This window comes from Octopus bimaculoides, chromosome 2 (assembly GCF_001194135.2).
Source record: "Octopus bimaculoides isolate UCB-OBI-ISO-001 chromosome 2, ASM119413v2, whole genome shotgun sequence".
NCBI classification, from domain to species: Eukaryota; Metazoa; Mollusca; class Cephalopoda; order Octopoda; family Octopodidae; genus Octopus; species Octopus bimaculoides.
The window spans coordinates 52083958-52098866 of record NC_068982.1 but is presented as its reverse complement, the minus strand read 5'-3'; the positions used below and the strand labels follow the sequence as shown (position 1 = coordinate 52098866).

General features: G+C 35.2%; 2 protein-coding genes across 2 annotated transcripts in view; one reads left to right on the top strand and one right to left on the bottom strand.

Moving 5' to 3' along the window:
- LOC106867401 (SUMO-conjugating enzyme UBC9-A) overlaps nt 1-3345 on the bottom strand; it is a 31082-nt gene extending 27737 nt beyond the window's left edge. Inside the window, exon 1 of the mRNA XM_052977185.1 lies at nt 3303-3345. Coding sequence (XP_052833145.1) covers nt 3303-3339 — 37 coding nt within the window. The 5' untranslated portion in view covers nt 3340-3345. The remainder of the gene's footprint in view (nt 1-3302) is intronic.
- A 1334-nt stretch (nt 3346-4679) lies between these two features.
- Nucleotides 4680-14909, top strand: part of LOC106867402 (RAD50-interacting protein 1) — a 43130-nt gene continuing 32900 nt past the window's right edge. The window contains exons 1-2 of the mRNA XM_014912264.2: nt 4680-5191; nt 13806-14047. Coding sequence (XP_014767750.1) covers nt 5045-5191; nt 13806-14047 — 389 coding nt within the window. The 5' untranslated portion in view covers nt 4680-5044. The remainder of the gene's footprint in view (nt 5192-13805; nt 14048-14909) is intronic.

Genomic DNA, 14909 nt, shown 5'->3' with positions numbered 1-14909 from the left:
ATATATATATATAATCATCATCATCATCATCGTTTAACGTCCGCTTTCCACGCTAGCATGGGTTGGACGATTTGACTGAGGACTGGTGGACCAGGTGGCTACACCAGGCTCCAATCTGATTTGGCAGAGTTTCTACAGCTGGATGCCCTTCCTAACACCAACCACTCTGAGAGTGTAGTGGGTGCTTTTACGTGCCACCGGCATGAAGGCCAGTCAGGCGGTACTGGCAACAGCCACGCTCGAAATGGTGAATTTTACGTGCCACCTGCACAGGAGCCAGTCCAGCAGCACTGGCAATGATCTCACTCGAATGTTTTTCACGTGCCAACGGCACAGAAGCCAGACAGCTGCTCTGGCAACAATCACGCTCAGATGGTGCTCTTAGTGCTCCACTGGTACAGGTGCCATCACGATTTCGCTTTTGCTTGCTCCAACAGCTCTTTGCAAGCTGAGTTTAGTGTTCAATGAAAGAGACGTTGGCATGGGTGCCAATCTACAAAGTTATATAATAAACAATGTGTGTGTGTGTGTATTCAGTATTATTTGGATAATAACCTTATAACATGCATTTAAAGGTTTCTATAAAGCTATCAGGTACCATATGCCATCAAACAGCAGGATTATTCCTTAGGATGGATATATATGTGAAACTCCATTAGTGTATAGAATTTATATAAATTTATACAAGAAAGTGGAATAAACAGGCTTTAATTAACAAATTACAATAATTGTTTCTATGCTGCAGCAACAGCTGTTAGTTTCTGATGTTTCACTCTTGTTGCCTTACATAAATTATTGGGTTGTCCAGAAAGTTCGTGCCGATTTATAGTAGCTTACCTTTCGACTTATTTGCCATGAAACCACCTCAATTCTGGGAAGAGAGTATTTTCAAGTTAAAGGAAATATGGAGACGCATTGTGCAACAAAATGGTTCATATTTGGTTGATTAAAAATGTAATGGCAAGTATTTATTGACCTTTTTCTTTCCTTTAGAAATCGGCACAAACATTCCGGACAACCTAATATTTTATAAATAATTAAACAGATAAATATGATCCAGCAGCTGCTGTGTGCTGGCACTTCATTGGGTTGATCACTTTGGAAAAATAAAGTACTAGGCTTTATTCCCCTTGAAACATGTATGGAGGAGACTTTCAAGGGTTACTCACTGGATAATAAATATTGAATTTTATTAGGAAGGTGGACTTAATAGTGAATTTATAATTAGTATGTATTGTTGAATATGGTTTTGTAAGGTGCACATATTGCCTATCACTCTTGTTACTGAGATAAGTTGTGACATAGTAGAGGTAATGTTCATTATTTCTGGAAAAGATTTATGTACAAAGATAAACCTGAGTATAATGTGTCTTACTTACATTGAGAGGATAAATTTTATATAATTCCAAATGCAAATTTATTTACACTAAGAGTTACAGCAACTTTAAATCTAACTTTTACTAGTTTCTGACTTTTTTCTTTTTCAGATTCAAAACAAAAATCTGAAGATCACGTTTTTTTGTTTGTTTCTTGTTTTATAGCATAATCTTTTTCTTTTTATTTGTTTCACTCATTAGAATGCAACCATGTTGGGGTACCACCTTGAAATGATTTTAGTCAAACAAATCAACCCCAGTACTTATTTTCTTAAGCCTGGTGTTTATTCTATTGGTCTTTTGCCAAACTACTAGATAACAGAGATATAAACACACCAACACAGGTTGTCAAGTGGTGATGGCAGACAAAGATAAATGCAAACACACACATACATATAATATATATATATACAACAGGCTTCTTTCAGTTTCCATCTAACAAATCCACTCTTTGGTCAATTTGAGGGTATAGTAGAAGACACTTGCTCAAGGAACCATATAGCTGAAACGGATTTGTTTACTTGCTATCTGAAAATTTTCTAGCCTAGTGCCTCAGAAATACCTGATCCAGCATTGTTACCAATTGTCATGGTAGGGACACTGTCAGTTCGAAATGATACTATAAGCATATAAGTGCTGTCAGTTGAATCTTGCCAATATGTGCATAGGGCAACAAAACCGTTGTGCATGCACTCATCCAATGTCTGCACATGTAGGATGGATCCGGTCACCAGATAAGTCTGTTGTGAAGATGATCTCATCCCCTTCTGTTGGCAGAGAAGGACATGCAGTGTTTATTTGTCTGATGGTCTTGGCAAAAGAGGTTGTGTGGTGGACAAGACTGAGAGGGCAGAAGACAGACATCTTCTGCCCGCAACAAATGTTGCAAGTTTCACTTGAAAAGGAAAAAGAGGATAGAGAAGAAAGTGCTACTTCCCAGCAAATTTGTTGAAATGTAGTCCAAATGAAGGTTCAACTCTGAGCAGTTTCTTAGTGGTCAGGGTGACTGTTGTTTCTGCAGAGTTTCCGTGAATAACTCTTGAAAGTCTCCTCCATACATGTTTCAAGGGGAATTCTTTTCTTTTCTGCTTTTTTTTTTTATTATCATTTCTTGTTTGCATTATTTTTTCCATGCAATCCCACACTGTTGCATCCTGTACTGTCCTTAATCTTACTGTAACTCTTCTGGTTAATTAAGAAAAAAATTATCATTATAACTTGGAGAAACACATATATTTATATTTGCATTTGTAATTGCCTGAGAAAATATTGTCAAACTTCGTATTTTATTTTGATGATAGATTGTGATTATTTTATAATTATGGCTTCTTACATGAAAATTTCTTTAAAAATGCAATTGAGAATTCCTGAGAATGTTTTCTTTTTCTTGAAAATTCTCGACTGTATTATTTAAAAACTAATTATAAATAGCAAGGCAGTTTTATACTATTCAAAAATTACAGTTTATATTTAAGAAATGAGGAATTATGTACATTATTGTGTTATCAACAAACAAGATGAGGACAAATATCCGTCAAATGTAAATAATGTATTCAAAAATTGTTCTCACTTTTCCCACATTATTCATATTGTGTTAGCCTGGTGTTAAACCTACGCCAAATCCTCCCTTATCATGATATGGGTTTCAAATATTAGCACAAGGCCAGCAAGTTTGGGGGAGGGAAGAAGTCAATTATATTAACCCCAGTGTTCAACTGGTACTTATTTTATCAACTCCGAGAGGATCAAAGACAAAATCAACCTCAGCGGAATTTGAACTCAGAACGTAAAGACAGATGAAATACTTCTAAGCATTTTGCCCAGCATGCTGATGATTCTGCTAGCTCACCGCCTTCTTCCTTCTTGTAATATCAATCCTCTCGAATTCCTTTCTTGCCCACGTTTTCCTTTCGGTTTTTGACTTACAATTGCTTAAGGTGAACTTCAGCTTCATCAATCTCATCACTCTTGAAGGGCCTGCAAAAGCCCAAGGCACAGCCTCTTCTATCTTAACCCTTAAAAAAAAAAATAAATAAATGTAAAATTTAGAGGCCTACAAATCATTTGACAGATGCACTATTCCAATATGTATTACTGTTTTATAATGTGGACTCCGAAAAGGTGGTTTCGTTTACAGAAAAAAAAAAAAAAAAGAGAGAAATATAATAATTTGACATTTGCATATCTGAAATATACTACTTTTGCTGTATAATTTCAAAGAAACCATTGACAATTCCGTTGATATAAAGGAAGTCCCGGTTGTATGTGGGTCATTGAATGGTCATAAGTCATCAAACAACAAGAAAGATTCTTGTTTTTACTTTCTCATTTCTCAAGTTTCAAACCCTAAGTTGGGTGTATGCATCTAATTGACCCAAGATTAGATGAGAAACAGCATCATCTACTAAACAATCTCAAGTTTTGTAGACGGGAGTAGATCTTAGCTGTAAAGCATAACCACATTCTATCAAATTTTCTATGCATATTAATCACATCTAAATATTGTCAACTGAGCTGTTGCTTTCAACAATTAACTTTAAAGAGAAGATCCATTCCCATTTACACGATATTTATTTTCTGAAAATCTGCTTGGCTAATATTATAAGAATCATACCTGGTTTTGGTTTTTATATTTGAAGCGTTTTATTCACTGTAGAGATAATCAGTTGACCCTTTCGTATTCAGATTACTCTGTCGAATGCCTGTTTATTCACATTATTTTAATTAATCATGCCTATTCTCTTAGCTTGGAGATTTCGATGATGTTATTGTATATTATTTACATTATATACAATCGACGGATATTTATCCTCATCTTGTAAATAATATAAATAATTCCTCATCTCTTAAATACAGAGCTATGTTATTGTATATTTTTAGAATGACATTGTAGGGTAGGTGTGAAAGGCTAGATTTGACTAGTTTGAACATAAAACAGGTACAATATTTGGGCCAGATATCGCTTGTTTGAAAATTTCCTTCAACTCACTATATTACTTATTAAGCTTGAATGTCTTAACTGCACTCCGGTATGATAATTCTTATTTTAGACATAGTGAGGTAATTCAGTTTCATACAACTTTTATCGTCTGTTTTTTTTTTTTTACTTATTTGAAAATTTTACACGAATCAACCTAACTGTGACACATTTTTTCATAGTCTGTCGTTTTAAAAGCGTTTACTTCAAAAGATCTGTGTGTAAATGCTCGTTAAAATAAAATATGTCAACTAGAGAGATATATGTAATGATGTTGCACGCAATAATTTCCATTTTACGAAAGTACGGCTATGGATATATATATATAAAATGACATGAGTTAAGAACTTTGAAACCCTGATCACAATAAAGCTTCATGTTTTCACTTCCAAGTGAAGAAGCAGTGCATGTCTATTGAAGTCTTATAACAAATGGAACTGTTCGTAACATTGTGTTCAGCACGTATAAAAAAAAAAGAGGGCATTACTACAGAAAAAGGACCATATTGTCAATAATGACGTAAACTTTAATTGCAAGTTATCTCCCTTGAAGAACATTAATTTTTGTCTTGCCTTCATCTATTTTTGCACGTCTACATAATATATATAACAACTGCTACAATCTCTTTCATTTTTACCTCACATTCACTTATGTGCGGCTATCTACTATATATATATAAATATATATAAAAATGGCGGCCCCCAGCGAAGAGGACGACGTGGATAATAACACGATCGATTTCCTTAATAGAGAATTTGGCGACGATATTAGATCGCTGCGGAATGTTGAAAATATCTACAAAAATCTCTGTTGCCTAAAAGAGGATCTTGAAAATAAGGTAAAGAAGTCCTTTGATTATAAGATAAACAGCTTAGTGAATTTCGTGTGTGTGTGTGTGTACTGTCTCTGTTAAGTTAGTCTTTCCATATTTAATGCATGCAACATCACAAAATTAACAATAAAAAAAATTAAGTGTTTGTATACACACATGCATATATATGTTTGTGTATATTCACCTACGACGAATATCCATCAGTGGGTGATTCAGTAAGCCTTATTGATGACATGTACATAATATTGACATTCAACAAATCTGTTAATTGGGCGGAATTCTACTTCAAGTACCCCATATAACCAACCCCTCGTAACTTTTTTATTTTTTAGAATTTTCAGAAACATTTTTGTAAATTTTGCATTCTATACACGGGAATTCATACAATTATGAAAAACAAAAAATTGTTTTTTAATTTTTCGAAATTTAAAAAAGAATGTTTTTAATTTTTCGATTTAAAAAAAAAAATCACTTATACAGACAGTCCGAAATTTTTGCTTAAATCCTAGCAACAGACCATTAAATGCATATGGGGAGAAAGATATTGAAAAACATCCATGCGTCAGTGACAAACGAGTAGGGGTTATCAGGTGGTCGTGAGATGTGCTAAAAATGACAGCTAAATAACCCTTAAATCACACAATTTCTTTTCTCTTTTTCTTTTTGCATAATCGTATGAATTCCCGTATGTAACACAAATTCGCAAAAAATAAAAAAAAAGTTAACCTAAGTTATGAGGGGTTATATGGGTTGCCTAAACCAGAATTCCACTGTTAATTGCCACGTAAAAATGTTTTCTCAAGGTTATTCTTATATTTATATACGTTCGTTTGTTTTGTTTTTTTTCTTTTTCATATACTATCAAGATTTATTAAATCAGGCTCATTTTGTGGGGTTTTCGTCTTCCTCACCACCGCCAAAGAGAGTAGGTGAAAAGACGAATAATCGGCCGTTCTTTTATTGGTATAAATCAGTTGCAGCATCATTCTGAATCTTTTTCTCTCTCTTTCTTTTTACAAATTTCCGTTGTTTACATAATTCCACATGACATTTGTAAAAGCCGCAAGATTCATTGATAATAAAAGGGCTTCTGTTTTAATGAGGACTACAAGTGTACAAGGAAAGTTCATAAATGACTTAACTATTCTCATCTCTTCTCTAGTAATTTACTAACCCTTGATGAATGAAACGCGAACTCTTTAATTCAAAGTGTAGAGGGATGAATATTGTGGTAATCTTCAAGTTTAGGGGGGTTGATAATCTTCAAGTTTAGGGGGGGTAAAAAAAGTAAATAAAAATATTCAAGGGAAATAACTGAACGACTTACCAGTATTATCCGTTTTCTTCTAGCAGTTTATAAATAAATCACACCCTAACCCTAACGTCAATCAAATCACGTGTGTGATTTATTTATAAACAGAGATGTACGGAGAATACTGGTAAGACGTTCAGTTACTTCCCTTGAATATTTTTATTTATTTTTTTTATCCCCCTAAACTTGAAGATTACCTATTGTTAGGCTTTATATAGTTCAGGGCTCTATCGTTTTTATCACTCCACTGCGCATCTAATAATTATCTCCAAACACAATGCCAGTTTGTTTTTCTGCTTTTTTTTTCTTTCCTTTCAATGATTTATTGTTAAATTTGAACGATCTCGATGTTTCCTAGTGCTATTTTTCACCTTCAAAAGAAACACGCACACACACGTTTCAGAAACTAATGTCTATGATGAGAATCGCTAAGTGTTCTTGATCGAGCCAAGGATGGAAGAAAAATTCCATTCAAAAACAATTTTGAATCTAAAAAGGACAAAACGTTTAACATAATAACATCTTAGTCACTTGGACATATCGACCACTTTCAGCTGTTTTACCACAAGGCTAAAATGTTTACGTTCAGGAATAAAAAGCAATTGAATTTGTCCCAGCATTGAGCCGGTGTTCATTTTATCATCTCCATCGATATGAAAGGCTATTATTCGAACATGGCAATATTTCGTACGTACTCCTGGCTGAGAATATTTATATTTGATATCCTTGAAGAACTATATGGCCTTCGGCTGTAGAATCTGACGAGTCATCCAAGGGACTAAGCCCTTTATGAATGCGAAACCATTGGTCATTCTATGACGGGACATATATAGATATGTGTGTGTGTGGATCACGACTGCCCGACGAACAGGAACATAAAACTCTGAGTAGCAATTTTTTGTGATATTTTTGCAGCTTTAATAATAAAGCATATTACTTTACCTCCGGTATTCGAGTACTATTTTTTCTTACCTTGTTTCACAATTTATGTGCTTACTCTGGTGTGTGTGAGTGTGTATATATGTTGTATTTCGGGATGGTCATTTTATTTATTTATTTATTTGCCAAATAAACACACGCACTATATATTTTTTTTCTTTTCTTCACTCGTTTATTACTGTTATTTTATTATTTTAACGCCTGTCCATTGTCCGGAAATCTTTCGTCACACATCTGTGACCTCTTCAGCGACACATTTCGTTTCCGTGTGTTCTTGCTCCACTTACTCCATTCTGTTCTTCTAAGATGTGTATCCTTATGTGTGTCTTAGTTTTTAGCAGCAGTGTGGCCTCCCCTAAGCCCCAACCTCTCACCCCATTGTGCTGCTGCTGACCTATGACCCGAGAAAAACTCTAGTGAGTGGCCTATATATATATATATATATATATATATATTAAAGTCTGTCATACCGGCCATGACGAAGGGAAATAGCCCTGAAACTCGAGTCGCCTTTATATATATATATTTATATTTATATATTTATATATTTGATCCTTTATATTGAACACTCAATATTTCATCTACATTCAATACTTTCTTTCATGGTGCCATCCATTTTTATGTTATTTTATTTTATATTGTATATTGTATATCATATTATATATTGTATATTCCATATTCTATACCCCACATTAGTTCTGCAGGAATATAAATAAAACATAAAAAACAGACAGTGTTGGAACTCTTTTAAGCAAAATAATATATATAAGGCTTGGCTGCTCTGCATTGACAAGGGGCAACACCCTGAAACTAGTCTGCAGATGCCAAACCAGCAGGGGGACACTGCTGACCTCCCCTGTTCGAGGGTTATAAAGGACACAGGTTTCGTGTGTCACATAGCTAGCTAGAGGCGATGGCTTCTTGGAGCTAATTCACGGCAGCTTTCGTCCTATATATATATATATATATATATATATATATATATTATGTAGATAATATGCGTTGATTTTATAGGATAGCAGGAATGTGTATTGTTCATTCCTTTCCGATTATCATTATTGATACAAGTGAATGGCAAGTAGTTTGCGAGACCACGTTACTAGAAATATCACACGTTGACTTATAAAAGGAAATATATATCAGATAATGTCGAACTCTTGGACTACATGTCTGCTTGATCAGAGTTGACTTTGGTACTAAACAAAAATATTAATGACTCGACACCAAGACATGCCTAGTGCTGGTAAAATGAAAGATAGCTGACCCTATGGAGAGTTCAACACAGAAATGAGACAGGTGAAACAAATATTGCGCGTCATGCAAGTTGTATGTAGTAGTGTGGGGCTGATTTCTTATATTTTCGGCCTTGAAGAATTTTACTGGGAAATGAATAAGAGTTGATTGAATCACTTGTGATGTATGACTGGTACTTTTTGTACATGGTTGGATATAAAGGAGAACTAACTGTGGTACAACTTCAGTGCTATAATGTGAGGCGTTTAAGCAATGTTGAGCATTAGTTATAAACCGAAAAGTTTCAGCTCTAAAAAGTACACCGTCTTTGATTAGATTCTTTGCAACGTGATCGCTTGATCTTCTGAAAATTTGTCTCAAACCTTGCTCTATCATCTTAAAAATTGTTTAGTATTTATTTTGAGCCGGGGGAAGGACTGCAAAGTCAGAGCTTGAACCCTTTCATTTAGAGATACTTTTATCATAGCTGACCTAGGGCTAAAAAAAAAAGAAAGACAAACAAGGGTTTCACAAGATTGCAGAACTCGTGCAAGATCCATGTTTTATCGATTCTCTTATTCACATTTCGATGTTAAATTTACCTGTATCAATTATCAGTTGTCCCACACTACTCTCCTATCCAAGCGAGGTTTGTGACAGGTTTAGGTGAACTTCCCTCAAGTTCCATGCAAATGTAATGATTGCCTAACATTCATTAAAAGTTTTTCCTAAATTAAATGGTTAATAATTTGTCCATTTTAATAACTGAGAATCAACCCCAAGTTCAAATTTTGGTTATGCCTAAGTATATGTTAAAATTTCTAAAGCAAATACTTCGCGATCAGATTGGTTAGGACGGGAGTGCGCATGCGCTGAAAGTATTTACCCCAGCTCAACTTCAGTAAAAAGTATGATTTGTTTATGTTAAATATTTTTGAGAATGAGCTAGACAACGGATTGAAATTATTGCAAAATTGGGATTTTTATGACATATAGTATCCCATAACAATATTGATATTAATAACTGAGCAGATGTAAATTTAACCAAGAGAAAGAAGTCGAACTTTACCGTTATGACAACTGTTTGGAGGCTCATTTCTGATTCTCAAAGCATCGCAATCAGAACATGATCTGTCCGTTTCTCCGATATTGTCGGATTCAGTTGCAACTTGTTCATTCTGTTGCCGTATCATACGAGCACCAGATCGTTTCTGGCGTTGTCTTATTCTTTGATCGTTTCTTAAATTAATCAACTGTTCTTCGGTCATGTTTTCTCGTCGTATTCGATTCCTTTCTCTGTGTCTTTCCTTGTATTCTGTCTGTTGTTTTTCGCTCATGTTCTTTCGTCGCGCTTGCCCCCTCTCTCGTTGTTTTCGCAGATAGTCAGCTCGCTGTTCATCGTCCATTTTCGCTCTTCGTATTTGTTGACGTTCTCTTTGATACCGTAGGTAGTTGGCACGATCATGCTCACTCATGTTGGCTCGTCTTATCCGTTGATTTCGTCTCATCCTTTCTTTTACATCTTCTCTTTGTTCGTCTTTAATCCTCTGCCTGTACCGTCTCATCCGTTCTCTTGTTGCTGCAAGTTTTCTATTTCGTTCCATAGTGAAGGGTGTTTACATGTGAACTGAGAACGATGTTTGCATTGCAAAAATATACGAAAGCATGAAGAGACGGTGTAGACGTGAATGAAATATTTAGAGCAAAAAAATTTTCAGAAATGTAAAAAGTTAAAAGACAAACTAGAATGAATCCCTTATTTTGTGTTTTACATTCTGCCTAACCATAATAGTTTGAACTGGGTTATTTCCCTTCAAAAACATGACGTAACATTCGAACACATGTCATGACACGCAGAATCTTATTAATACTAGCGGGACCCATGGAAATAACACGTAACGGAAAAAATTAAGCGAAGCTATTTAAGGAAGAAAGGATGATTTTAATTTTTATTTTGCTAAGTTATTTCACCTTCAGTCACGATAATATAGAATACGATTTTAAAATATCCCCCTGTTTAACACTTTGTTTCTCTTTCTCCAACAAACTTTAAACCATGTAATTCCATTCTTCGTGTCTGTTCACTCTCACTTCCACTAAAAGCGTAACGCATCGGTTGACCATCTGCTATCTCACTCACTCCTCCTCCCTCTCTCTGTCTCTCTCTCCTTCACTCCACCTCCTCCTCTCTAACAAACTAAAGCGTAACGTGTGAACGAACGAACGAACAAGTAGAAGGCGAATATTATAGACTAGCGGGTTCGTGGAAATTCCACAGAACAAAAAAGATTAGAAGCTATTTAAGAAATAAATTATTTGCACTTTTATTTTGCCAAGTATTTCACTCCCAGTCACAATAATATATTATATTTTAAAATTTCCTGCGACTAAGCACTTAATATTTCTCTCTTTCTCTTCACCTCTCACATCTACTAACTCTCTCTCAATGCAACTGCCTCTCCTGCCCATCTCACTTTATCCGCCTTTCTTTAACCTCACCACCAGAACATTGCCCTCTGCTAAATATTGTATCCTAAACATATCTCTTTCTCTTTCCCTCCCCACCCTACAGCACATCGTTAACATTTCTCTCTCCCTCTTTTCTCTCACTGTCTTTTCTCTTGCTCTTCGCCTCTCTTCAACTAACTACGTGATGCAGTTGGCTTTATTATACCTATTTCTCTACTTCTTCCTCACTTCATTCTTCTCTACTCACACTCCTCACCTCCTTCTCATACACTTTTTCTCCACCTCTCACTCACTCCACCTCTAACTAACTAAAGTATAACGGGTGAACGAACAAGCAGATTATTATATAGATGTTATCCATAGTTGTTGTTTTGGCCCAAGCAAACCTGTTATCAAAGACATCCCAATTTTGACACACACTGATTTTGTATATCCAATACTACACTATCTAATGTGTCCTTCCCATTTTTATGACCATAGGGTGTGATATGATGGGAATTTGTCTACTACTTCATGCAGTAGTTATCAAGTAACAATGAAAAAGTTTTTGCAGCATTGCTTAACATGTGGAACACCATCTGTTACTTTCCCAGTGATCTAATTTTTTTGATATCCAGTGTAGCTCTAAAACTGAAAAAAAATTCCTGCAACACAATATTGTCGAGCGTTAAGATCAGGAAAATATTTTGTTTGAGTAAAATGACGTTGGAGCTGAGGTTGTTTGCAGGAAATTACTAAATTAACTGTTTGTGACTACAAGTGTTTTTACACATAACCTATTACTCTGCTTGTCTCAGTGTGCTTCTTATTTTTTTTTTTTTTATAATTAGTTCAGTTACCAACTACACTATCAAGATTGAAAAGTAAGCTGTAGATATCTAAATCATAAAGTTAGATATTTTCATTAACGCTTTAACATTCAGATTATTCTTTCAAATGTAATGCTTAATTATTCACATTGTTTAGAATTAATCATTAATTATTTTCATCATCATCATCGTTTAACGTCCGCCTTCCATGCTAGCATGGGTTGGACGATTTGACTGAGGACTGGTGAAACCAGATGGCAACACCAGGCTCCAATCTAATTTGGCAGAGTTTCTACAGCTGGATGCCCTTCCTAACGCCAACCACTCAGAGAGTGTAGTGGGTGCTTTTACGTGTCACCCACACGAAAACGGCCACGCTCGAAATGGTGTCTTTTATGTGCCACCCGCACAAGAGCCAGTTCAGGGGCACCAGCAACGATCTCACTCGAAAAACCTCATGTGTCACTCGCACAAGAGCCAGTCCATGGGCACTGGCAACGATCTCGCATGAAAGATATCATGTGTCGCCCGCACATGAGCCAGTCCGGGGGCACTGGCAAACGATCCCGCTCGAAAAAGCCTCATGTGTCAAAATTTTTATGATGTGATTACTTACTTTTAGAATGACATTGTAGGGTAGTTGTGAGTGGCTGGATTTGGCTAGTTTTAACAGAAAACAGAATACTTGAATTGGATATGGCCCGGTTTAAATACTAAAGGGTTAAAGAAATTTTATCATCAAATGGGAAAAACAAATTAAGACTCAAAATATGTAATGGTAAAATGGATGTAAAATTTGTTTTTTAAAATTTAGATGTAAAAAAATAAATAAATTTTTATTTCGGTATTCAAAAAGTATTGAGATATCAACCAAAGGGAAGTATAAAAGTTGGGTGTTTCAAATTAATAGACTGTTGTTAGTTACATAAGATCGTTCATTATTATATTCTTTAAACATCTTTTTTGTTTCTATTTTCTTTCTCCCATTGACTTATACTTGGCCTTATCGCAGATATTTGAGTTTTTTCTTTATATTGTGAGTGAGGTCTAATTTTGTTTTGACCAAACCAATTTTGTTCCAAAACTTTATTTGGTATACCTGTACCATTTTCATGCTCTTCCAAGACTGTACTTTTTTTCACATAGTCTTCAGTGAACAAACTTAGCCACATTATCGTGCCTCCCCTGATAAGTGCTTTTGGGCCAATTTACTATAATAATATTATTATCATTATTCAGTAGTCTTATTTTTATTACATGCTTTCACTGCACTACGCACTACTGAGTGCAGCTCTATGTGCCTTGGGTATGTGCAGTGGTTTGTTTTGGTACTATTTTCACTGTACTGAAATGCTTTATGTATTATTATTATTATTATTCTGCTGAAGTTGACTTTGCCTTTTATCCTTTTGGGGGTCAATTAAAAAAAGTACCAGTTATGCACTGAGGTTGATGTAATCAACATAATCCTCCCTATCCCAAGCTGCTCTTGTGGAAAAAATTTGAAATCATTATTATTATTATTATTATTATTATTCTGCTGAGGTCGGTTTTGCCTTTCATCCTTTTGGCATCGATAAATCAAATACCAGTTGTGTACTAGGGTCAGTGTAATCGACTTTCTCCCTCCCTCAAATTTCAGGCCTTGCGCCTGTACAAGGGATTATTATTATTATTATTATTATTATTATCATCATTTTACTGGGTTTTAGTTAGTTTTATCAACTTTTGTACGTTGTCTAGAACTTATCTGATATTCCTCAGTTAAAAAAATCACAATAAAAACATGTACTTAAAGAAAAATTAACATTTTTTTTGCCTTCTTCAGAAACTTATTTGAATTTTTTTTTTTCTTCAGCTATCGTTGGCCAGTACTGAAGTCCCAAGTGAGATCAAGAAAGCTATTAGTAATGCTGAAGCTGCACAATCTCGGGTGAAGTCATTCTGCAGTGAAGAAATATTGTTGCATGATGAGATTGAGAAGCACACAAAGCTGATGGAACCTCTGTTTGAGGAGCTTTCTCAGATCACAAGTCAAGTTGATGAACTAAGTCGATATACACAGTATTTTGGGCTAATAGCCAAAATAGATGAATTAAGGTATTTACTTCTTCCTTTTTTTCTTCACCAGTTATTATTGTTTAGCCCTAGGCTAAGATTGATTGAGTAGAGCTACAATCAGGCTTTCCAGTCTTGACCATCTTGTCTTTTATTTCATATGTAGTATGTGTTGAGAAGGCATGTTGTCTAGTAGTCATCGGTGGAGGGTTTGCACCGATAATCACAAGATTGTGGTTTTGATCCCCTAACCAGGTAGCAATACGTTGTTTTTTTGAGCAAAACACTTCATTTCACATTGCTTCAATTCACTTATCTGTAAATGGGTAGCCCTGCAATGGACTGGCACTGGACACTCAGTAGGTGTATTATGATCTTAGTTGTTTATATGTCATGGAAACTGGGTAACTGGTCATTTGGGTCTTAGGTCTTGAGACAGTATATGTAGGATTATATTGTTCTTTTGTCCATCACTTTTCTAAGACAGTAGATTCGCTGTGAGGGAGATTTGATTGCCATTTGTAGCAGAGAGATGCTTTCCAGCTGACTTGTTTTGTTTACCAGTTTATGCTTGTAGGTGTATAGATAGAACAATAAGAATCTTTGAAATTGTATTCACCACAGCTGTTCACTGCCATTATGGTGGGTGTCTACACACAAATATATGAAGTTACCTTTTGAATGAAATATATATACTAGATTTTCTAGAGATGAATACTACACTGCAGTAGACTTTTTAATCTCTGTTTTTGCAGATACTGAGGTCTAAGAATGTTCTTAGAAATGGGGTAGATTTCTGGTAACTTGGTGGATATAAATGTGTAAATTGTCCTGTTCAGGTATGGCTGTGTGTTTAAGGAGTTTGCCTTGTAACAACATGGTTTCAGGTTCAATCCTATTGTAA